The sequence below is a fragment of the Poecilia mexicana genome, unplaced genomic scaffold (assembly GCF_051168715.1).
Source record: "Poecilia mexicana isolate PSO_F unplaced genomic scaffold, ASM5116871v1 scaffold_11, whole genome shotgun sequence".
NCBI classification, from domain to species: domain Eukaryota; kingdom Metazoa; phylum Chordata; class Actinopteri; order Cyprinodontiformes; family Poeciliidae; genus Poecilia; species Poecilia mexicana.
The window spans coordinates 118,657-144,035 of record NW_028263380.1 but is presented as its reverse complement, the minus strand read 5'-3'; the positions used below and the strand labels follow the sequence as shown (position 1 = coordinate 144,035).

Genomic DNA, 25,379 nt, shown 5'->3' with positions numbered 1-25,379 from the left:
CTTATCCCATTAGGGTCAGGAAGGGTGATGGTGCCTATCTCCAGCTGTCACCGGGCGAGAGGCAGGGTCACCCTGGACAGGTCGCTATTCCATCGCAGTTATTATAATAAGAATGTTATTTTTATTTTATTTTCCCAGGGAATAAAGTTTTGTTTAGACAGCTTCTAATTGTGTAGTTATTGAATTTTTGGTCAGTGAATGATATTCCATTAATACAGGGGTGCCCAAAGTCGGTCCTCGAGGGCCGGCATCCTGCACGTTTTAGTTCTCTCCAGCAGGTCAATGTTCTTCTTAGGCTTCTAACGAGCCATCATTTGATCCAGATGCGTTAAACCAGGGAGAAAACTAAAACCTGCAGGACCGACTTTGGACACCCCTGCATTATATTTCTAATCTCAATAATAAATTGTTAAACAATCTGGTAAATTCAACTTTTGGGGGTCAATAATTTATATTTTGCAGAATTGTTCATATTTTAACATGCAACAATCCAATCATCCATTAAGTGTATGCTTGATGGATGAAAAAGACCAAATGTTCTTTTCCATCCATTTTTTGTAAAATAATGACTTATTGCGAAGTAGTATGAATCTATTATTCCATATGACAGTGGAGTGTGGCAAGTATTTATATACATGGAGCATTTTCTAGTATAGTGACACTTGTTTATGGAACTCTGATAGTTGAATGGGTAATGTATGTATACTGAAATCAGCTAGCAGCTTATGAAGTCATTTAACAAAACTCTATATTTATTTGTTAAATATATAATTGGGGACACAATACCAAAATAATTGAGAATTTTTTAATCCTAAGAGTTCTGATAAGGCTCTCGAAGTCAATTACTTTCAGACCACTATCTATACTTTCTTTGACCATGTAACCTTTCCTTAGGTAGTGTGCTCTGTTTCTCCAAATAAAGTTCATGTTCATTTGATTGATAGTTGTAATTAATCTATTTGAGACAGCAATGCTACAAGTTGAATATACTAATCTCGACAAATTTTCCATTTTTGATGGGTAAGTTGTTCTTAAAATAGGTTTATTTGGAGCCATGAATTATGTTTGGAATTACATTCTTCAATTTTATTTTCAAGAGTTAACAATTATATGGGTTTACACCCAACTTGGAATTTTGGACAATTTATTGTTTTAATTTAGTTTAACATGAGACACTCTGGCACATATGCCACAATTTGTACTGTTATTTTCTTTGTGCAAGAATATTGTGACTGTTATTTTCTTCTTCCTATGTTTTAATTTATGCTCCCCTTGCCAAATTTTGTGATATGTTAACAATTATGTGTAGTTGTTTTTTACTGAAACAAATAAAGAAGCAATAATAATAATAATAATAATAATAATAATAATAATAATAATAATAATGGCAGTTCCTGTCTATGGTTCCTGTTTGCGGCGGAAGCTGCGGAAGATATTAACTGACGGACTTCCTTTCAGTCCGTTAGGTTAAAGCAGCCGGTCAATCTGAATCCAGTGGCGTGAACTGACAGAGTTTGAGGGTATTTATTACATTTGCAATTGAAAGTTTGAAGAAGAAGCCTTATGATATTGATTTATATTTAGCTCTACTATTTCAGACGTTTTTTAAGGAGGTTGAAGGGGTATTAAAATAAGTCAGCTAAGTTAAATAGTATACTTTGAAAATACATGCATTCACGAAGTTAAATATGTGACCTTAATTCCGTGTATATTAACTAAAAATCCTAAACTCTAAACAATGAAACTTACGTTAGAATTAATTAGGTTGTGCCTTTATATTTTTCATTTCTAGGGTGTTTCGTAGCTGAGGATGTGGACTATAGGTCATTGTCCAAAGGACGTCTTGGTAGCGAAGACGGCCACCAAACAGTGGTCCAGCAAGTCCCCAGAACCTTCCCGCCCTGTCCCTTCTGCTCAGCCCCGGCCACAAGTCCAAAAACGCAGACGCAGGCAAGGACGGGAAAAGACTATTCTGTCAGCTCAACATAATGTAAGCCGAGTATACTAAGCACACAGACTGAACTTCTGCAACATTATTATTATCTACCAAATGAACAATCAACAAAACAAGAGACCAGATATCAAGGTTAATAAGACAAACATTAAATTTTTCAAATCAATCAACTCAGTAAAAACGACCTTTTTCAGGTACAATTTTATTGGGGAAATATCAAAATACAAAGGAAGAAGCTTACAATCATACTAAAAAGCAAAGACTTTAAAGTATATTTCATGGGATGAAATATAAATATCTGGTCTATCAAAATTTTAAATAGTCAGAAAACTAACTTTAAGTGCATAAAATGCACAACAGATTAAATTTTGTCAATGCTAATAGACAAGTTGCGTCCCAATGATTTAGCAGTTTGTGGAAGCACCCTTAGTGGCACTAATATGAGGTAGCTGTACAGAGATAGCTACTCTCTAGTTAAGAGATGCTTGTTAGAGGTGTATGTATGGACTTTTAGTTCACTGATGATTTGTCCATTGGAGTTATTAAAGTATTCTGAATCTAAAATCTTAGTCATGTAATGGATATTGAGAGCAGGATCCAAAATGCAGAAGGCACCAGGTAGGGAGGATTCAGGAATCAAGATGACTCGACTTTATTTTAACTCAGCAAGCTTCAACAATGCTGCAACTGAAAAACTATTGGCTTCAGTAAATTTAACCTTCGCTGAAGGTTAAATTATTCACTTAAGGCAGGTGTAATGAATGGCAATGAGAGCCAGGTGTGCCCCACACATAAATTAAAAAACATAGATTAGAAGAAATCAAAAGTGCCACTACCTAGCAGTATCTGGGACACTCGTGGGAAGTATGGCCACAGTCTTAATTATTTTCTTTCTAGGTGTAAAACGATAGACTTCAAATTGTCAAGAAATTGCTTTATACCCCTTTTCAAAATACAGTTGCTTCTCAAATGTCATTGGTGGCTTCATTCCTTTGTAGCATTGTGTTATTGCAAAACTTGCATACATACAGACCAGAAAAATAAACTAAAACTACTTTATAAAAGCATTTTCACTTGATAGTGATTAGAGCAAGATATCCGTGCTTTCTGTGAATCCATCCATCCATCCATCCATTTTCTATACACCCTTGTCCTTATTAGGGTCAGGAGGGTTGCTGGTGCCTATCTCCAGCTAACATTCCAGGCGAGAGGCGGGATCCAACCTTGACAGGTCACCAGTCTATCGCAGGGCAACACAGAGACAGACAGGACAAACAACCATGCACACACACTCACACCTAGGGACAATTTAGAGAAACCAGTTAACCTGACAGTGTTGACTGTGGGAGGAAGGCGGAGAACCCAGAGAGAACCCACACATGCACAGGGAGAACATGCAGACTCCATGCAGAAAGACCCCAGGCCAGGATTCAAACCCACAACCTTCTTGCTGCAAGGCAACAGTGCTACCAACTGTGCCACTGTGCAGCCCCTTTGTCCGAATCTATCTATAAATCTATCTATTCATCTATCTAAGGCAAGGGCCAGTTGACAAGGGAACTAGCCCTCCTGTCTTGAACTTCTCATGCATGACTTGATGGATACATGATTGCTATCAAAATATGACATTTATTTCAGAAGGAACAGGAGCTGCTGAATACATGTTTTTGGTTTCAGAAAGTTGGAGGTCAAACATTAAACTGCAGTGAAAAACAGAAAATAGCACACACAGCTCAAACACCTGCTGGGACAAAGAAAGGTGACTTTATGCACACAGGGTATTGATTTATGTAGTAATTTGTTCAGTTATTTGGGAATTTATGTGCTTGTTTTCAGATAATAGCTTCCCTTTCCCATCTTCATACAGTCAAGATTATGTGGAGTCCTTCTGGTATCAGTGGTGGGAGAAAGAGGGATTTTTCAATCCTGACCAACATGTGAGAAATCTTAACATATTTCTTTGGAAAAAATATTGATTTAGTTAAGTAAAATGATGACTTTTGGACGAGAAACATAATTTCTGTACAATTTTTCATGTGCACAATAAAAGGAAAAATTGTTGGACATGTGTGGTGAGGCAACCTGTTGTGTAAGCTTACCTGTATGCAATCAGTTGGTTTGCAGTTGTATATCTTTTTTTGATAGATTGTGGTCCTGTCGCGATGAAACAAAAGACAGACAACCTTATACGTTGTTATATTGTACCCTCTGAACTTGAAACCAGACGTTTACATACACAATATAGAAAGACAAGTCTGCATTTTTTTCACACTGTGATGTGAAATTAGAATAATTTTTTCCTGTTTTAACTTAAGTCGGATTACCAAAAAATTTTTCTACTTGGACAATGGCAGATAATGAGAGAGATCTTTTTTTTAATCTGAAAAGACATGTGCCAGCAAGGAGGAATGGACCAAAATCCCTGCCAACTATTGTGAGAAGCTTGTGGAAGGATATCCAAATACTACTGAAGTGTATATAAACTTTTAACTTTAAAGAAGGTAATACAAATCGCCTTGAAAAATTCTTTCCCACATTATTCTGGAATTTAACAAATAGATTTAAAAAAATGGTAATCTTAATTGATTTAAACAGATAAGTTTATTCCGATTTTACATCAGTTTGAAAAAAATGTGTCTTTTTATCTAGTGTAACTTCTAGTTTCTACTGTATCTTTGTAAATGTTCAAATTTGCTATTAACATGTCCAACAAAGAAAGGGATACAAATGGCTAATAGGATATAAAATAATTATATATCTAAGCAAGCCCAAGTACAGTACAAGATTGCACCAATTTTTGATCTATGCTCACAGCATCTTCAAACTTTTTTCAGTTAGAAGTTAAAATTCTATTGTATAACAAAATAATTATCAGAAGTATTATTAACTGTGACTGGGTATTTAGAAAATGCATGTGTAATTTAATTTTTCATGTAGTGAAGTAACGTCAAGCAATGCCTTACTTAGTAACTTATCTTGTGAATTAAGGGTTGTATTTACTGTCAGACCGCAGTTTATTTTAATTGAAAAACACCATTTCCTTAATAGTCCCGCCAGTACACATTGATGTTATGTGACCATGATCAAATAGACTTGAACAACAACAACAACAACAACAAAAAAGGGGTTTTGGGAAGAGTAAGTAAAAACACAAGTCCATGTCATATACAGGTGCTGGTCATAAAATTAGAATATTGTGATAAAGTTCATTATTTTCCATAATGTCATGATAAAAATTAAATTGTCATATATTTTAGATTCATTGCACACCAACTGAAATATTTCAGGTCTTTTATTGTTTTAATTTTGATGATTTTGGCAAACAGCTCATGAAAACCCAAAATCCCTGTCTCAAAAAATTAGAATATTATGAAAAGGTTCTCTGAACGAGCAATAAAAATAATCATCTGAATCAACAAAGTAACTCTAAACACCTGAAAAAGATTCCTGAGGCCTTTAAAAACTCCCAGCCTGGTTCGTTACTCAAAACCGCAATCATGGGTCAGACTGCTGACCTGACTGCTGTCCAGAAGGCCATCACTGACATCCTCAAGCAAGAGGGTGAGAAACGGAAAGAAATTTCTGAACGAATCGGCTGTTTGCAGAGTGTTATATCAAGGCACCTCAGTGGGAAGTCAGTAGGAAGGAAAAAGTGTGGCAGAAAACGCTGCACAACGAGAAGAGGTGACCGGACCCTGAGGAAGATTGTGGAGAAGGGTCAATTCCAGACCAAATTAAATTTTCATCTCCATAAAACTTTTCAGCAGATGGAAGCATGAAGTGCTCCAAAATCTTCTGATAGCTGCTGCATTGATCCTGCCCTTGATAAAACCCAGTGGACCAACACCAGCAGCTGACATGGCACCCAGACCATCACTGACTGTGGGTACTTGACACTGGACTTCTGGCATTTTGGCATTTCCTTCTCCCCAGTCTTCCTCCAGAGTCTGGCACTTTGATTTCCGAATGACATGCAAAGTTTGCTTTCATCCGAAAAAAGTACTTTGGACCACTGAACAACAGTGGTCCAAAGTGCTGCTTCTCTGTAGCCCAGGTCAGGCGCTTCTGCCGCTGTTTCTGGTTCAAAAGTGGCTTGACCTTTGACCTGGGGAATGCGGCACCTGTAGCCCATTTCCTGCACACGCCTGTGCACAGTGGCTCTGGATGTTTCTACTCCAGACTCAGTCCACTGCTTCCCCCAAGGTCTGGAATCGGCCCTTCTCCACAATCTTCCTCAGGGTCCGGTCACCTCTTCTCGTTGTGCAGCGTTTTCTGCCACACTTTTTCCTTCCTACTGACTTCCCACTGAGGTGCCTTGATATAACACTCTGCAAACAGCCGATTCGTTCAGAAATTTCTTTCCGTTTCTCACCCTCTTGCTTGAGGATGTCAGTGATGGCCTTCTGGACAGCAGTCAGGTCAGCAGTCTGACCCATGATTGCGGTTTTGAGTAACGAACCAGGCTGGGAGTTTTTAAAGGCCTCAGGAATCTTTTTCAGGTGTTTAGAGTTACTTTGTTGATTCAGATGATTATTTTTATTGCTCGTTCAGAGAACCTTTTCATAATATTCTAATTTTTTGAGACAGGGATTTTGGGTTTTCATGAGCTGTTTGCCAAAATCATCAAAATTAAAACAATAAAAGACCTGAAATATTTCAGTTGGTGTGCAATGAATCTAAAATATATGACAATTTAATTTTTATCATGACATTATGGAAAATAATGAACTTTATCACAATATTCTAATTTTATGACCAGCACCTGTATTTGCTGAAGATACTTTGAAAAATAAAAGCTCAGTCCCACCAAGAACAATCCAGATACCTCATAAACATATTAAAATACTTTCTGATAAGTTACTTTTTTTTCTTTTCAGCAAATCTGATTTTCCTTCCAAATATTGGCCAGACAGGCAAAGTATGAGTCAATATTGGATGACCTCTGTTTGAAAAAAAAAATCCTACATATAACACTCACAAGGACGCCTGTTTTATATTTGGCATGTTACTGAACACATTTTCACACTCACTCCTTGTTTATGACAAAAACAATTTTATGCAGCACTTTGCAAGCCCAATGGTTATAGACAAGCATGATTAAACTTGAGATTTTTGTAGTTTCTTTACACTACAAGTCTGTCTAAATGATATTGTGACAGTTTAGGTGCAAACGTAGGTTTTGGTTTGAGCATACACACGGACAAAATTGTTGGTACCCCTCGGTTAATGAAATAAAAACCCACTAATTCGTGGCCATGCCTTGATTTAACATGTCGCTTTGGTCACATTTTTTTCAGGGGTGCCATCATTTTTGTCCAGCCCTGTTTCATGAGTTTATTTGGAGTTTTGGATTTCTGCCTGTTAATACATTCATTCATCTTTGTTATTAATTTTATCTATGATGTATTCAAATTGGTCAGGAGAGACTGCCTCATCGTGTGGATCAGACATTTTCTTTATGTATTCTTCCGCCAAACGTGACAGGTACTCTTCATCTGGGCCATGCTCTAACTGTAGCTGTACATGACGCTCTGATTCTATGGTAACAGTCAAAAACAGGTTTCATTAACAATCTGATGCTTAACATTTAGTCAAAAATATTTTTGAAAAGTTTTCATTTTGTCATTTGCTAGGAGAAGGTTGCAGGTCACAGAGTTTTGTGGGTGCCTGGATGTGACCATGGTGGAATTGCAACTCAGGTATGACAACTTTGTCTTCTTCTTTCTCTTTTTTTTTTTTTTTTTTTTTCCTATGGCATAGGCCTGGGCGATGGACTGAAAATTAACTTACACCGAGATTTATGACAAAGACTGACATCATTTTATAGATAATTTTGGTGTTTTTAAAAAATGAAGAGTTGTTTTTGTCTTTTTTGACTGTAAATGTAGGCTTTGCTCATGTTCCTTAAGACGCCACGCTACTAGTACAGTCTGTAGTCTCCACTCCATCCAATCTGTAACAAGAAGTAGACTCTAAGGCTGAGAAAATGGAGGAAATTTCAAATATTGAAGTGGCAGTAGTGCTAGTAGAAGCAAGACTGTTTGTCTGCAACCTGGAGACTTTCCGTGTCTTAGCAGTTGTCGCATGGAGTTTGTCAGGTGATTTTAAGAATAGAATTAGAATTTGTCACTGAACATGTACATTGAGATAAAATCCAACAACAAATGTATAGAATGTAAACATAAATATGATGATATTTACAAAAGCAACTAATACTTATATGTGGTATCCTGGACACATCTAGGAAAGGTCAGAAATGTTCCATATTTTCTCCAATTTTGGATAAAGCATTACATTGTGTTTTGATTGAGTCAAAGCCTTAGAAATGTCTTGGCACCCTAAGACAAACTTATAGAAGTTATTGAAGTTGTTTATGTGCTTTAAATTGGAACATTATGTCCCTGTTATGAGATCTCTTGGTGTACTTCAGTTTGTCCAATAGGTGAAAGGTTGTATGATTTTCCCGAGATTTCTGTTGAGACAATATTCTTTGAAATAAATTGTTACCTCTATATCCCTCCTTGTGCTGTCTAGGAGGCAGGAATATTCATCGTGTGAGACACAATTACTATGAAAACAATAACGAGGCAATTGAAATAAAACTACAAGAAAACAGTTTTTTTTTTATAAATCACTTGAAAAAGAATAAAGGAAAATGTAATAATAATTTTGACTACCACTGGGCAACAATGTTAAATCAGTGCAGGGCCCTGAAAATGTTGTATTTCTATAGATTTCAACAAAATCTTGACTAAAACAACTTTGACCCCTCTGCTTCTGACACAGGTGAAATTTGAACATAAAGTATATTTTTCTAAAATGAATTGATAGCAGTTAATGGTTCAGGGTTTCCTTAAACAACAACAGAACCCCATGATGCCTGGGAAAATATTCCCACTGGCAAAGCTCTGAGACCTGATGACTCCCTGCAAAATTCTAGAAAGAAGTTCGGCCAGTGCTGATCTGCACACATTTCATAATTTGGCTTGACATATTAACTCATCATATTATAAGCCATGACCATGTTTGCTATGTCTTTGTTTTTTGTCTTTTCTGGAGAAGAATTCTTACAGGAAGTCTGGAAATGGAAAAATTAGTAAATTTTACTTTTTGATATTTTTGATATTTATTCAAACCAATTTGGGGTAACAGTTACTTTGAAGGGGTGTGTATAAGTTTGACATTACACTGTCATAAACATGAAGTCTTCATGAATGTTTATGACTATTATAATTAAAGGCACTTTTTAATATCTGATTCGGTTTTACCCCAGGTAGTGAGCTTTTCCATTACATAGTTTGTTCCTCGCTAATGTGAGCGTAGCGTGAACGTGCAGCAACTGTGGTCAACTCTTTGCTGATGTTTGCAGTGAGACAAAGGAGAACTTTGAGGCTCTGCTTCAGATGAACTCAGATAAACCCAGATATTTTATTTTGTTTGCATTGCTGGCCCTAACATAAGCTGCAAAACACTCCCCGTTCAAAAATTGTCTTCCTGTTCCTTGATGATGGTCTGACTGGTTAACTGTTAAGTCAGGATGTCATACAGCTGTAATAACAAAGTGTATGAGGATCTAACTCCTATGTCTGACACGGTTCAGGTATAAATGGACGCAGGGACTGGAGCAGTGAGTTCAGAACTGGTGTTTATTGAGGGATCGGCTTTTTCACAGTCAGACAGGCCAGGGTCAGAGCCAGTGAATCCAAATCTAGATCAGGCAGTTCCTGACCTTTCTGTCTGGCCCTGTCAGATCTCAGGGTCAGACTGAGGGCCATAAAGACTATTGCATATTTTTGGCAGACTACATGCAAGTTGGTGCACTGCTGCCTCTGTCTGGTGGAGATGGCGAGACAGCCTTAAATAATGTCATGTTTCAAATGCAAAGTTCATAAGCGCTTTGTAAGACACCTTGCTGGAATACTGTAGGATTAATTAGATGAAGAAAGTCAAGACTGACAACAAATGACACAGTAATTTAACATTAACACATAAAGCTACATAACTTTTTAAAGTTTGATAATTACTGCATGTCATAATATATATAGGACATATGATTTCTTGGTTAGTGTCAAGTTGTGATAAAGACATTTTAAACAATTTCAACTTTGCATTAAAGTGTCATTATTTACTGAATGACAGTTAATGACAACAGTCATAAACATTTATGAAGACTGCTTCATGTTCATGGCAGGTGTTGTGTCACCTTTGTTGCCACCCCTTCAAATAAAGTGTTACCCAGTTTGGTTGAATGATGTGCTCAGTGTTTGCTTCTGTCCCCCTGACCTCTTTTCCAATGTCTCAGGAAAGGAGAAGAGATTTATCACCAGCTGAGGAGGCTTGGGGCCTCTCTGGACTGGAGCAGAGCCTGTTTCACTATGGATCCAGTGAGGCTTTTAATGACATATATTCCTACCATGTGATACTATTTTTTATAGTAAGAGCCTGTACTGTCAAAATATCTGTAATGAAATAGTATGATACCAATTAAATAGGTGTCATACTATTTAATTGGCTACAAATAGATATATTCTACAAACTCAACAAACACACTTGCATTTTATTGTTACAGGTCTGTGTGATACTGTTCTCTGTATTAGGACAGAGTGGTTTAAATGAAATCTTGCACACTGCAATTTTAATCATTGGACTTCAAGAACATTTATTTGTCAGTTTTAGCATATGGGTTATGTGGCTCATCCCATGTTGTGAAATAATTACAATTTTACATAATTCATACTAAACCACATATTACAGATTCCACAATGTCACAAAAGTGTAAAAACTGAAGAATCTCAAAGTAGTCCTTTCAGCAAATGGCAATGTCTTTTCTTCCAGGTCTGCAGTCTCCCCCCAAAACCACACAAAGCTTACAAGTCCCAAGTTTCCACTTCCTGATTTGCCAAAAGATTTTCCAGAACTTCCTTGAGGCCAACCAAACATCTCTCTTCACAGCCTCTCTGAATTCCTCCCATATCAAAATATACTACCTAGAGTTGACAACTCTGTCTCTACACTCTTTGTCCAAGACGTAATTCTACGGGTCTCATGATATTGTAATATTAGTCATCAACCTTTGGCTTATGGTAGCCTGCTACTAAGCCATGAACCATAATATTAATTATTGACATCCCATGACAAACAACATTGACATAGACGTCCATTATAAAGACACAACTTAGATTCAGTTCAGGTAGGCTGTTCTTTCTGATCTCACACTTCCATGTACATCAGTCGTTGCCCACATAGACATCCAATTCCCTCAGAAGGATCACAGAATCACTTTATGGCACCGCTTTCACACCACCATTCAGATCTAGTATGCACCAAACATCTGTTTGGTGCATCAGAGAGGTAGCATTCCATGTCCCAGGAAGCACCTTCTGCAACCAAGGATGAGACCACCAAGGTAGACTGCACCCCTTTGTCTCCTCCCACAAGTGCTGAACCCATGGGAAGGGGAATCCATGTTTCCTCTTCGGTCTTTACCATGGGATCCATAGTAAAGAACCAGCCATTTGTTAAAATTGTTACTTTCTTGTGACAGTATGAGACGATCTCTGAAAAAAATCAAAGTTCTCTGTTTCCTTCCACTGCTAACTACAGAAAAACACCACTTGTTGATTTTTCTTTTCAGAGTAGTGCATTTCTTCAGACATCAATAGTAGCACTGGGAGGAGGTATAGGAACTCCATCTTTTCACATATTATCCGTCTCCTACAGTTACAACATAGTGGCTATATAGATGTACATAGTTATTTAACCTTTTTTTAAACAGTTAAATTAATTGAAAACAAATTCACATTTTTGACAATATTGATTTTTTTAATGTTCAGAAAACATTGCACCATATAACAATATCATACAGCAGAAAACAGAAGAATCACAATACTTGTTATTGTTATTGTACAGAAGCATAACAAAATTTAATTTCAGTACCACCCATCCAAAGAAGACAGAATCACAAAACAAAAACAGGAAAGACAGATGCCTGGGGCCACAGCTGTCAGAAGCACTGCCCCTTTCATTAAATCAGAAAAAGAAAACTTGGCATTATGAGGAGGTGAGGGAAAAAAAAGTCATGAGTCACTCTATCCCTACAATCCAGAGTGTGAGGTTGCAAGAAAAAAAAAAAAACCTTCACAAAAAAAGCTGTGATGCAGTCCCTATATTGTTGTGTCATGGTAATCCTTTCAACTTAGCTCTTGTTTTACTGGCCAATCTATGTTCCTACCCTCATCTATAGTCACGCCAAAGCGTGACTATAGATGAGGGTTCTTTTGGTCACTACCCGAAGGTAATGACCAAAAGAATGGGATTATGGATGCTAGCGCCTGAAAGGAATTTTCTCCATAGGGTGTCTGGACTCTCTCCTAAAGATAGGGTGAGAAGCTCTGTCATTCGGGAGGGACTAAGAGTAAAGCCACTGCTTCTCCATTCAGAGAGGAGCCAGTTAAGGTGGCTCAACATCTGGTTAGGATGGACGCCACCCTGGTAAGGTGTTCCACCAGGAGGAAAATCAAAAGAAGACCCAGGACACACTGGAGGGACTATGTTTTTCTGCTGGACTGGGGAACGTCTTGCGGTTCCCCTGGAGGAGCTGGGAAGAGGGAAGTCTGGGCTTCTGCTTAGACTGCTGTCTGAGACTAGATCCTGGATAAGTGGAAGATGATGGCTGGATTTAATGAGGGAACCCAGTCTCTATCATTGTTGACAGACTATTTTCATCAACAGTTTTTTTCTTCCTACTAACAGCAAATACTGATTTTTACTGTAAATGCAAATATTTTCTGAAGCTCTTGCTGACTTCAATTCAATTGATTCAGTTGCTGTGTCGTGGACAGGGTTGATCAGCTCTCTGGGATTTTTTTCAGTCAACTTACTAAGAGGTATTTGTTCTTCCTTGTGTGGGAAGCAGCAAGCCCATTTACTACAGAAATTTGTATTTGTATATGGTTTCAGTAGATACTGACAAATACAACATATTTCACTGTCTTATTTTTGTATGATTTCAGGGTTTTAGCAGAGCTGTAACTGAGGCTTTTGTCAGACACCGCTCAGAGGGTTTGGTCAACTAGAGCTGTGCTCTTCAGTCTGCAATCTCTGACAAAGAGGTTAGAAACTCTTTATATCAGACGTTTTTCTCTGTCTTTATTTTGCCTCAGTTTTATGGTTTCAACTGGATGTTTCATAATAACTTCAAACCCAGTTTTCCAAATTTAAAAGATTTTTGACATGCAGTTCATTTGTCATTGACTAAGACCGTGAAAAGGAACATTATTATTTCTTTCAGGTTTCAAGAGTGATTTTGCGAGTGACCAAAGACCATTTCTCTGTTCTCATCCTTTCTGGTTGAACTTTTAGTCTCATTTTCATTTTGTCAGTGCTCTCACGCATAAAGGCATCATGAGGCGTTTTTTTTTACAGCCCACTGAAGTTGCTCAGGTAGTAGAACTAATCCAAGACGGAACATCAATGCAAGCGGTGGTGAGAAGATTTGCTGCGTCTCTCAACACAGTGTCCAGAGCATGGATTAGATGCCAGGAGACAGGCCAATACGCCAAGAGATGTGGAGAGATTCCGTAGGAGGGCTTCCAGCTGCAGACCGCTACCTTGTCCTTTGTGCAACGAGGAACAGGAGGTCCACTGCCAGGGCCCTACAAAATGTTGTGCATGTTTGTACTCAAACTGTCAGAAACAGACTCTGTGATGGTGGTATATAGGGCCTGTGCTTACAGTCCAACACCGTGCAAGACGAATGGTGTTTGCTAGTGTTAAATTCAGAGGATTTATACTTAAAAAAATGTCTGCTCATTTGGTTTTCCTCTGAATCAGCCCAAGTTCATGAAGTTGTCACTTGTATCAACAGTATCATAGACAACGGTTTCTATTCAACGTACAATTATAGTTTATTTAACAATCAAATTCCTACAGTTCACACAATTCATCATAAAAGCCACAAACCAGAAACAAGAACATATTTACCTTACACACTGATAATTAGACCATTACAAAATACAGGGAAGGATCTCACAGATGCACCATTCCCCAGAGACCTCATCTCTGATAATCCTGGAGCGATCTAAACTAAAGGTTCGGTTCCTAAACTTTTAAAGGAAGGGCGTGTTTTTCTTCTCTGCTGTATTCAAATTAGGGGACTGTCCTTGGCTAAGTTCATTTAAATATGGTTGACCATGTTCCAGTAAAAGCCTGTTTTTTTAAGATCAAAGAAGCGTTATTTTCTTTTGAGTGGGGTGATGTTTTTTTTATGACCCTGTCCTGAGAGGAAGCTCTACTCTGGCAACAGGACCAGATTGTTTAACCAGCTGATAAAACTTATCCAGACCAGCCAAAGGTTAAACACACAAAAGAGAGTTTCAACCCCCTTCAGATGCTTGATCAGATCACAGAGAGGCTAGCTGTGTTTTAAATTATTGAGAACTACCAACTAAATTATTTTAATTAAACTTATTGCATTATGTTTTAATAGAACTATTCTACAAATGAGATTATGCCGATTAGACCATGGAGGCAATTTGGAACCAAATTTTCTTATTTTAAAACGCTTTTAATTTTATCTAATATTTTGAACATATGATCAAGTTTAAAAACTAGCATATTTTAAATTTATTTTCCAACACTAGTGAGCAACAAAATTGGCAGATTCGCCATTGGCACCCTGCTCTTCACAGATGAAAGCAGGTTCACACTGTGCACATGTGACAGTCTGCAGTCACCATGGAGAACATTATGCTGCCTGCAACATCCTCCAGCATGACCGGTTTGGTGGTGGGTCAGTCATGGTGTGGGGAGGCATTTCTTTGGATGGCTGCACAGCTCTCTGTGTGTTAGTCAGAGGTGCCATGACTGCCATAAGGTACCAGGTGACATCCTCAGACCCATTGTGAGACCATATGCTGATGCAATGGGCCCTGGGTTTGTTCTTATGCATGACAGTGCTAGGCCTCATGTAGCTGAAGTGTGTCAGCAGTTCCTGTAAGATGAGGGCATTGATGTTATGAACTGGTCTTCCTGTTCCCCAGACCTGAATCCAATTGAGCACATCTGGGACATCATGTTTCGGTCCATCCACCAACGCCACATTACACCACAGACTGTCCAGGACCTAACTGATGCTCTAATCCAGATCTGGGAAGAGATCCGCCCGAACAGCTGCCATCTTATTCAGGAGCGTGCCCAGGCATTGTCGGGAGGTTATAGAGACACATGGAGGCCACACACACTACTGAGCCTCATTTAGACTTGTCTTGAGGACTATTCCGTAACATTGAATCATGTTATTTTCCACTTTTATATAGAGTATGAATCCAGATCTCCCTGGTGTAATAATTTATGATTTACATTGATATTTTTTGTTCACAATCAATTCCACTGTTGATAAAGTTTTTCCATTGAGAATGTTCGAGTTCTAGGATGTGTTATGTCAGTGTTTAACTTTGTGAGTTTTTTTTGTTTGTTTGTTTGTTTGTTTGTTTGTTTGCTTGCTTTGGCTGTTTTTTTTTCTTGTTTTTTTTTTTTTAAAGGATTCATCCATTCGGAACTACTCGGTTGAATTCGGTATTAACCGGTCATCAATCCGGAAGTGTAGTTTCGGCTAGTAAGAACTGGAAGATGCTGTCACCATACATCAGCGACAGGCGCCTGTGAAAGAGCATTAGGATAGAAAAGCAAAGGAACCGGTGCAAAAGGCAACGGGAAACATTTTCTTTAATATATCTAAATTGTTGCATTGCGTTCTTTTTGGATTTAAAACACAGTATCAGTGGATCGTCAGTCCCTGAGCAGACACTAGCAGCAACAGTTCTGGGAAGAGGAACCAGGAACCCTGAGCAATAATGATGTTGGGCTGTGAAGGTGCGAGTGACCTGAAAGCTTCCGTGACAACGTACAGATATATGGTGTGATTGGAAGGCAGACGTTGGGAAGGGGCGGCTCGACTCATTGTTAGCTCGCTAAACAGCTAGCTTCTTGGTGTTTCAGCTGGATGAGCCTTAGGTCGAGCTCCAGAATCCCCTCTAACAAGCCAGATGTAAGTGGGATTAGTTTACTGCATTCATGTCTTCAGCTTGAACAGGTTTGGAATGGAAGAAAATTCTGCTTCTCTTTTCAGTGCTACTTATCAAGCTCACAGCAGATGTTTGACTATCCTGACATACCTGCTGAAAAGAGTGCTGCAGTCAATGTGTGTTTGACTGAACTATGTGATAATCCTAGTTCTCTTTCAGATTAGTGCCTCAGAGGAGCTATATTTGAGGCTAACATAGCAAGCGGATGCGCTGCTCAGAGTAAAGGTACATAAATGGAGCAGGGAAAATGAGCAACGTCGGCCGTCAGTACTAATCACCCAGGACTGTTAGCAACTAGCTGGAACTCAGCTGTGAGATCCAACGGGTCAGGTCCACGTTGTTGTCTGAAGGAGGGAGGAGCGGACTGGAGAACAACAGTGTCAGCTGGTACAGTTTGAGTGAGGAGTAATGATCCTACCCCGTTCACGGTTGTCTTCTGTTTTGTGTGGAGCTGTATTAGCATCAGGAGAGAGCTGTCCTACAGACTTCAGGTATGCTAGCTATTATTTCGTAGCCGTAAACTTGACGTCTTCGTTCGCTTAGCGCTTTTATTATACGCATTAGTTCCTGCTCACCTTAAGAGGTTTTGACGTGGTTTTGCCTTCAAATTGCTCAGATGCTCATTGCTAAACAAAGTTTTTCTTTGCTACATGTGGTTTTAGACTGATTTTCACCCAACGATTCAATTTGGCAATTTGTGTTAATAAATTAGACATGGATGGGTCTAAGCAACATGCAGTCAACTGTAATGTATGGAGAGATGTAAGAGAAATCTACTCTCTGGTCCGTCAGTTTTTATAGACGCTTTTTGTTACATTAGATATAAATTATTTACTCGATTATTTCTCCGTGAAAAAGTAGAAAAGAGCAACTTTCATCAGACTGTTTAAGCATAAGTTTCTCTTTGCATGTCCGGATACATATATTTCTGTTACAACAAAAATGTAAAATAAAAAAAAGGACTGGTTAATCATGTAATTCATGTGAATTTGGGGAAAATCGTCATGTTTAACAGATCAAACTCTGAATTGTTAAATGTTTCTACAGAAAATAAGTTGTGGTTGAATGGAAGTGACAATGATACTGTTGGATGATGGTTTACTAGAGCACAGATAATTTAATTGGTCCTATCACAGAAGCAAGACACAGAGAGATGTCATATTCTGATTACAGTGATTATTCTTGTTGAACGTCCGTCTGTCCAAGATTATTGCTGTCCTATATTTGTCAGCAGTAATAGGTTTAGGTGTTTCTAATGCTGAGAGGCTTTCTGTGGTAGTCAGTCTAACCTGTTCCTCCACTCACTTAAATCTATCTTGCATCATTTTAGGTAAAAACAGATTTGAGTCAGGACTGTTCTACATGCTTTGTTTTGATTCTTCCTGCTGGAGGTGTGCTACAAAAGGAAAAATCAGTTTTAAGAAAAATTGTGCCATTGCTCGTCAACATTATCACATAAAAAACCTTTTGATTTGTACGTCTGGGATGTTATGTAAAGTTAGAAAGTCTATTGTGCCATGTCTTAAAGTTATTTTAGCCAAATATTTTCAGTGATAATTTAAGGGTGGGGCTTGATTTAATAATCTACTGGTCAGTGTTCAGTGTTGCATAGACTCTGTTCTTATAAACTGTTATTTAAAGCTCAACTTTCTAATTTTGGGGGGGGGGGGGGTGAGGAATCTTCAAATTTCACAACTGTTAATAGCACATAGCAGGGAGCTATTTGTTGAAATAACAGAATTGTAAAACTACTTTCAAAAAGGAAAATTCTTTGTGGTATTAATTAGCTGGTTGTAAAACTTGGAGAAGTACAAACAAAATTGAAAGAATGTTAAGGGTGACCTCCAAATAAACCAAGTGTGCTATCATGTCAAAAAATGTGCAACAAGAAATGAAAGCCATAAGGGTGGAAACAGGAGCAACAATGTTTGTGATTGATGAGCTAAAGAAGGAAAAACACTTTGAAAAAAGAAAGTATGGCTCCAGTGGGCTAACGAGAAAGCAGAAATGAAACGGGGATTCTGTGATGAATCTGTATTAAGCAGGAGGACTGCACTGGCCAAGGCAGACTATTAATCATCATTAATTCGGACAATAAAATCCTGAAGCGGTACAACAGATTATCAGTTCTGGACAGTGACGTGCGGTCAGGGGAGGCAGGTGAGGCAGAGCCTCACCTATCGACATGGAAAAATAATATAAAATCATTTATATTGCCATTTTCACCCTGTGGTTTGTACTATAAAGTATCTATTTTTACGTAGCTTAAGCAATTCTGATGATTTTTTCTTCAAAATCGCTGGATTTTCGCATTTTCCCATTAAAATGCTTGGAAGCAAAGCTGGTGAGGCAGCAGCGAACTGAGCCTCACCTGGGATTGCGCAACCTCTAACTGCACTAGCTGCCGCTCTATGAGAGCAAGTTCGTCCTGTCTGTACGCCGGTAATAAAATGGCTAAAAAACATTTAATATATGGTCTGATTTACCATAATTTAGCTTATGTTTATAATGTACAGTGTTTTTTTGTCACCAGCTGTGCGTTTCGTGTTTTGTGTGCGGAGGAGCGATCAGAAACGGCAGAGAACAGACTCCAGGAGAGGCAGGCAGTTCTCTTGCCTCATGGCAGGGGGCGCTCATGATCCCAGATATTGTGACTGCACAACTGCAGAGTAAGACACAGTGAGCTAGCCATACGTAAAGTTCAGCAATTTGTTTTCTCTTCTCTTCCAACGTCAACATGAAAGACTACATTTCTACACTTAAATAGTTTTCTAAAGTGGATTTTCAGTTGAAGCAGGAGATAATAACTAAAGGAAGACCAACACCGGAGCTGAAAGTTTTGCTTCGAGACAGTTTGAATCTCAAACGGAGTAGAAAAGACATGCCGAGGATAGACTTGGCTTTGGATGAACGGATTTTTTTTGTGCAGAATTAGCGGTGCATAGTTTTCATTGATACGTAAAGGTAAGACAGCAATAAGATGTTTTTGTTTAGTTTTTTAATGAAATGTGCGTTTTGTGGGCTTCAGTTTGTATGTCTACATAATTCAGTAAAGTAGAAGCGGTAGCTAATCTACCACAGTAGTTATTTATTAATTAAACATTAAAGCCTAAAACGTACTAGTACAGACTAAATGTTCTGTTCTGTGTGCAAAATTCTTGAATGTTTTTTTTGTCGTTAAAATCTAAAACATGAAGTGGCATTGTTGTCAATTACTATGGCAACGAGTCTGCGTAGCTTGGCGAATAGAGATAACTTTGCTGTGGATCATAGCATGAAATTAATACCTGTCGTGTTATTGAAAGAGTGCGCTGAGTCAAACTGTATCATCGTGATTAGTTTATTCGGAATCACCAAACTCTCAGCATGGGCATCCACATAGCAATCAACGTCACCTGGACTACCTGAGCCTGACGCTCTTTTATGACGTCATCACAGGTGGCCATTTTTTTAACCATGCGTAACATTAGCACCACAATACCTTCATTTCTAAGTTTTACTGAGTTAACGCGGCTATGGATGACATGTAAATGATTAGTCTTTTTGCCCTCCAGCATTGTATGCTGCGCGAAATTTACGTACGTTCAATAACATGCATGGTGTCTAAGTCATAAGTCAGTGCCTCACCGCACGTCACTGTTTCTGGTATGTTTTTATTGTGTCTCTAATGGGGAATAAAAGCAATCTCTTGTATTTTCTTTCTTATTTTATTATTTAAATATGAGAATGTCTTTTTTTTTGAGTGGAGGCAGTGGCAGCATCATGTTCTGGAACGTTTTTGCTGCATGAGGAACTGGTGCACAAGGAAAGAATATTCGATTCTCAACCACAAGCATATTGCTTCATTTACTCTATCCTTGTCCTTTTTCTTCTGAAATTACTGACAAATGAAGGCCACTAATGCCTAATCATTAAAAGAAAAAGACATCCATATTAAGTATTCAGTTTTGTACAGTTGAATGACTAGTTGATATTATTTGCAAGACATGAGTTTGGCTTCCACTGTGAGGGAATCTGGTGAACCAATCATTAGCTGTTCAATCATTAGATTGAACATTTGGTCCAGCATTTCAACCAGCCAGGACTCTTAGAGTGCTTAGAGTTTGCATGTTCTTCCCACGTATGTGTGAATTCTCTGAGAACATTAAAAAACATCATAGTTACTGATTGGATCATAAAAACAAAAGGATACAAGTGAGATCCAGTTACTGTTTTTTGTGATCTGTTATTGTCAACCATTAAAACGTGATATGAACTGCAATCTTCCTGTTCTGTCTTTCAGGATGATGGGGAGCAGATAACCTCTACTTTTTGACATTTCTTCAACCTAAGTGAGCCCACCTTCCCTTTTTCTGAAAGCCGAGTTATTTTACCTCTCATTCAATGAGTTCTTCAGGATTTCATGGATTGCAGGAACTCCAGAGAAACATCATGCAAGTTTGTTTTAACTTGGCCTTCTGTCCTCCTGATACACTCCTGACAAATAATAAAAAAGAATGAAATGAAAACCATGTGAGCAGAAATATTATCCCTGTTTGTATAGTATTGTAACCTTGGGTTGTTGAACTTCCATTCTGTTATCAGAGATTCCCTAGCAGCATCATTCATTTTGTCTGGTTTGTAGGCCATGGTTCGCAAAAAAAGTTCTTTCATATTATGTGGTGCTTTCCTGTTTGTTGCCTGGAATGTGTTGCTTCTGCTTTATCTTTGGGGTCGACCTCCCATTGGCCGACTTGGAGATGGTGGAGGAGTCGAACCAGGGGGAAAAGAGGAGTGGGGTGCTGGAAGGGGTAAAATGAGCCAAGTCAACCTTGCAGAAGAGATGATTCGCCTGGCAGAAGAAGTTGAAGTTCATCTTGATACCCAGAAAAAGCTACTGAAGCAGATTGAAATTCACAGAGAAGTGTGGGCTCGGCAGAAGGATCTTGGGAAAAGGGAAACTGGTTCTAATATCAAAGAAGCAGGTGACCAACAGCAGCCTCAGAAAACTCTAAGACCTCTCAGAAACAGTGTGGATGCTGGGGACCAAACTAATACACAGAGGCCTGTTCATAAGGTAGCACCAAGCTTACCTTTAGAAGAGCCTCGTGAGAAAATCAGAAACATTAAAGTGACAACTCCCATTCCCAGCCCAGAATTCATTATTCCTATCCTGGTTATTGCTTGTGACAGAGTCACAGTGAAGCGGAGCCTTGACCGACTCATATCGTACCGTCCTTCTACAGAACTATATCCAATCATTGTTAGTCAAGACTGCGGCCATGCAGACACAGCTCGTGTGATTGGTTCATATGGAGAGCAAGTGATGCATATAAAACAGCCAGACCTTGCTGACATCAAGGTCAGGCCAGAGCACAGGAAATTCCAGGGCTACTACAAAATTGCCAGACATTATCGATGGGCACTCAACCAAGTTTTCAACACCTTTTCCCAGTCTACAGTGGTCATAGTCGAGGATGACTTGGAGGTGAGCTTTTTGACATATTTTCTCATAACCTACAGGTGTGGTACAGTAGACATTATGTTTGAGTGATTAAACTCTGCAACTTACACATGCTGCACAGGCACTGCTGGGGAAAAATACTCCAAGCTACTTCTGTTTAACTTTAATGTTACCGACCGAATTGAAGCCCAAGCAATGCCTTTATTATTTGGATTATTTGGGAGTTACTGACAATGGCCCACATAGTTGAAGTGTACCTAACTAATACAAATATAAAGGTAATGCCATAGTAATTATGATCATTGAAAAAAGTCTCAGAATTTAACTGACTGTAAAAGAAGAACTAGTGCTACTTTAGAATTATTGAGGTTAAACAGACGCCTTTGCTGGTTATATTTATCTGTTTGCACAGCATTCCTAAACTGAAAAAGCTGATGTGTATCTCTTCTCCTATTCAGGTGGCACCAGACTTTTTTGAATATTTCCGGGCCCTGTATCCCATTTTACGCTCTGACCCCACCCTATGGTGTGTTTCTGCTTGGAATGATAATGGCAGAGACGCTTTGGTTGATCCTTCGAAAGCTGAGCTCCTTTACAGAACAGACTTCTTTCCTGGTCTGGGCTGGATGTTGCTGAAGGAGTTATGGAATGAACTAGAACCAAAATGGCCTTCAGCCTTCTGGGATGACTGGATGCGTCAACCTGAACAGCGCAAAAACCGCTCCTGTATAAGACCGGAAATCTCCCGGACTATTACCTTTGGCAGGAAAGGTGTCAGTTTAGGTCAATTCTTTGACCAATACCTGCGCTATATTAGGCTAAACACTGAGTTTGTGCCTTTCACCAAACAGGATTTGTCTTTTTTGCTAAAGGAGAAGTATGATGAAATCTTTGTTCAAGAGGTTTATAGTGCCACATTGGTGAAGATTGAAGATCTTCAGCATGGGGGTAATTTAAAAGGACCTGAACCGTACAGGGTGCAGTACTCCAGCAGAGATAGTTTTAAAGTCTTTGCTAGAAATTTGGGGGTGATGGATGACTTAAAATCTGGAGTTCCTCGCACAGGTTACAGAGGCGTAGTCAGCTTCTTACATCGTGGCCGAAGGGTCTTCTTAGCCCCACCGGAGGGCTGGACGCAGTATGACATCAGCTGGAGCTGAGAGTCACCCAAAGTGTACAGTAAATTTTGCTAAAGACTAATGCTCTCTGAGACCAAAGAATATTTGACACATTGAGGGCAACGCAACACAAATGGGACTGCTCATCAATGGAATAAGGTTGTGGTGACCCTTTTTCAATAAGGGAAAACCTTTAGGGGAAAAAAAACTAAAACGGTTTAAAAACACTTACTGGCCATGTGCCTTGCTTTTTGGACCATGTTCTTGTGTTCAGTTCTAAATGAGAACATCAGCAGGACTTACCAATATTATTTGCAGTAGTTGCAGATAGAAGGTAGAAGTCAGGCATCCTTGATGCCCTGACTTTCTTGATGTCAGTGCATCAATCCTTGATGTGGAAAGAGACACAAGAGGTAAACTCAAAGGTCAGCATTTGAAAAAGGAGAATATCTGAAATGACTTGTATTTTCTTTGTTTTTTCTTTTGAAAAAATTATCCAATTCAAACTCAGTTACTTCAGGAGTCCTTGACACTAACTATAATTGTAAAAAAAAATGTTTTATCTAAAATCAAATGGAATAAGTCAGCAAGATTTTAGATTATGCAAAAAAAAAATCAATGTTGAGCAAAGCTGTTTTTCCTTTTGAAGTCCACTAGTTTACACAACTTGTATCCAGATATAAAAGAATGTGCTAAAGAAGCAGTAACACTAATCACATCTAGCAGCAGTAAATTGGGACTAAAAATAGTCAACAGGCCTACATTGCACTCTTCTGGAATTCTGTACAGGAGGCAAGCAGTACTTTAAAATGTGACTATTGAAAACACAAAGGCATAGTCTTTAACATGTCTGACCAAAATTGTGTTAATTTGCTCAGATTCCAATATGAAAACAACACTGTAATATAAAGTATCTAATCCTATTTTAGGCCTACACATTCACTTATTGAGCTAGTGAGTAGTTCCAAATCTGAAGACCTATTTTTCAAATGGACATTGTCTCAGCCTGTTATCAGTTTCTACAGGAGACTGCTAATAACCCCTTCATTCAGATCAGGTATGTTGAAGCAGGAACAGATCTGGAAGATCCAGGACCAGAGGTCTTGTCTGCCCCTGAGAATCAGCCCTGATTCTTAGCACAAACTCCCAAACGTTTATCAAATGTTTCCCTGCTTCAACAAGCATGATTTTAATTGGTGATGGATTAGGAGACTTCTTTAGATCTGATGACAAACTTCTTTTGTGTTGGAGCTGGGAAACTTAAAAACATGAAGTTTACTAATGCGGTAACCTAAGCAGTAGTGTTGAGAACGACTGGAATGGATACTTATGCCATAAAAATTACAAGGATTGTTTTTGGGTGGTTTGTTTATGTATTTTACTTGACCAGCAGCAAATCGAAGGATGTTCTTGGTGCAGTGATAATCTATTTCAGACCATTGAGATGGATAATTAGGAATTAGTTGTTGAAATTAAATACCATATTACATCAGGAGTGTGTCACTGGATGAATAAATTAAATGAGGTGCTGGAAATAAGATTTTTAGTGGATGTCCTGAATTAAGTTTTTAAAACTGCAAATGAGACTGAACCAAGTTGGATCAGATGATGTACATCCTGAGGCCCTGGAATAGGATGAATTTTAACAATGACATCTAAACTCTTCTTTTTGCTGTTTTAGGTTCCATGTAAATCCAACAAATGTTATGTTTGTCCTGCAGCAAATGGGAGATTGTTATCACTGTACTGTAATTAACTTTGGGTTATTAGAATACCATTTCTGTACGGTGATGTGAAAAACCACTGCCGGAACTGTTTATAACTTTATTACAGAATAAATTAAATCAAATATTTTGATATTTGTGTACTTACTGAAGAAGTCTCATCTAATTAATATTACTGAACTTAATGTTCTGTTCTTGTCAGTCATATATTGTCACAATGAAAAAAAAAACAAAAGATCAGACTGATTTAAATTAAACAATAGAGGTCCTAGGATTGAGCTTTGTGGTACCCCAAACAAAAGTCACCACAAGATGACTTTTGTCAGGTGACTTCTGTCCGCTTTAATGAGAAGTTTCTTATTAAAACAAAGAAATCTCAGTTCTTTATGTAAGATTCGAACCAGTTGAGTACTGGGTTGGAGATTCAGTCGATTCAGTAATATGTCATGGTTGACAGTGTCAAAAGTTGCACTGAGGTCCAACTGAACCAGCACTGTGGTTCTTCCACATTCTGTATTTACATGGATATCATTGAACACTTTGACAAGGGCAGTCTCTGTGCTGTGGTGAGTATGAAAACAAGACTGAAAGACGTCAAAGTGGTTGGTTACTGTTAGGGAGTTACTTAACTATTAAAACAGCTTTTTCAATAATTTTGCTGATGAATGGGAGGTTGGAAATCGGCCTGTAATTTTGAAGCAGTAAGTTGTCTAGATTGCTCTTTTTTTTTATCAGTGGTTTGATAACTCGTGGTTAGTAGTTGGATGGAGCCATTTATTATCAAACTGTGTTTACTGTATTTACTCATTTTAAATCATAATGAAACTACCCAAGTGACCCTGATCAAAAGTTTACATACCCCAGTTCTTCATGTCGTGTATAACATCAATGACAGTTTGGAGTGTCTTGTGGTTGTTGTGAGTTAGGTTGTTAATTTATTCTTGACGGTAAAACTGCCCCTTCTTCTTCCAGAAAGCGCTTCCAGTTTCTCTAAACTCCTGTGTTGCATGAACTGCAGTTCAGTTAAATTTTATGCATACAGCACTAATTCACAAC

The 25,379-nt window shown here is 38.4% G+C and overlaps 1 protein-coding gene across 16 annotated transcripts; it reads left to right on the top strand.

Annotated features, from left to right (window-relative positions):
- Positions 1–1,441: 1,441 nt before the first annotated feature.
- LOC106909632 (alpha-1,3-mannosyl-glycoprotein 2-beta-N-acetylglucosaminyltransferase-like) lies at positions 1,442–24,456 on the top strand. Of its 16 annotated transcripts, XM_088010002.1 has the most exons (12): positions 1,442–1,520; positions 1,793–1,990; positions 3,791–3,891; positions 7,375–7,496; positions 7,588–7,653; positions 9,017–9,050; positions 10,257–10,338; positions 10,790–13,065; positions 13,245–16,001; positions 16,198–16,529; positions 20,321–21,505; positions 21,940–24,456. In XM_088010002.1, exons 11-12 carry the CDS (start codon positions 20,666–20,668, stop codon positions 22,639–22,641), a joined length of 1,542 nt encoding a protein of 513 aa, XP_087866128.1. In that variant the 5' UTR covers positions 1,442–1,520; positions 1,793–1,990; positions 3,791–3,891; positions 7,375–7,496; positions 7,588–7,653; positions 9,017–9,050; positions 10,257–10,338; positions 10,790–13,065; positions 13,245–16,001; positions 16,198–16,529; positions 20,321–20,665; the 3' UTR covers positions 22,642–24,456. The 16 variants fall into 16 exon arrangements, with proteins under 16 accessions (XP_087866128.1, XP_087866125.1, XP_087866127.1 ...); XM_088009999.1 differs by lacking the exons at positions 7,375–7,496; positions 9,017–9,050 and having other exon boundaries at positions 10,790–12,840; positions 12,967–13,065; XM_088010001.1 differs by lacking the exon at positions 7,375–7,496.
- Positions 24,457–25,379: the final 923 nt, after the last annotated feature.

Excerpts from the sequence above, each read along its gene's own strand:
- LOC106909632 (XM_088010004.1), top strand. The coding sequence starts at position 20,666 with ATGGTTCGCAAAAAAAGTTCTTTCATATTATGTGGTGCTTTCCTGTTT. Across the intron at positions 21,506-21,939 it reads TAGTCGAGGATGACTTGGAG|GTGGCACCAGACTTTTTTGA; the intron begins GTGAGCTTTTTG and ends TCTCCTATTCAG.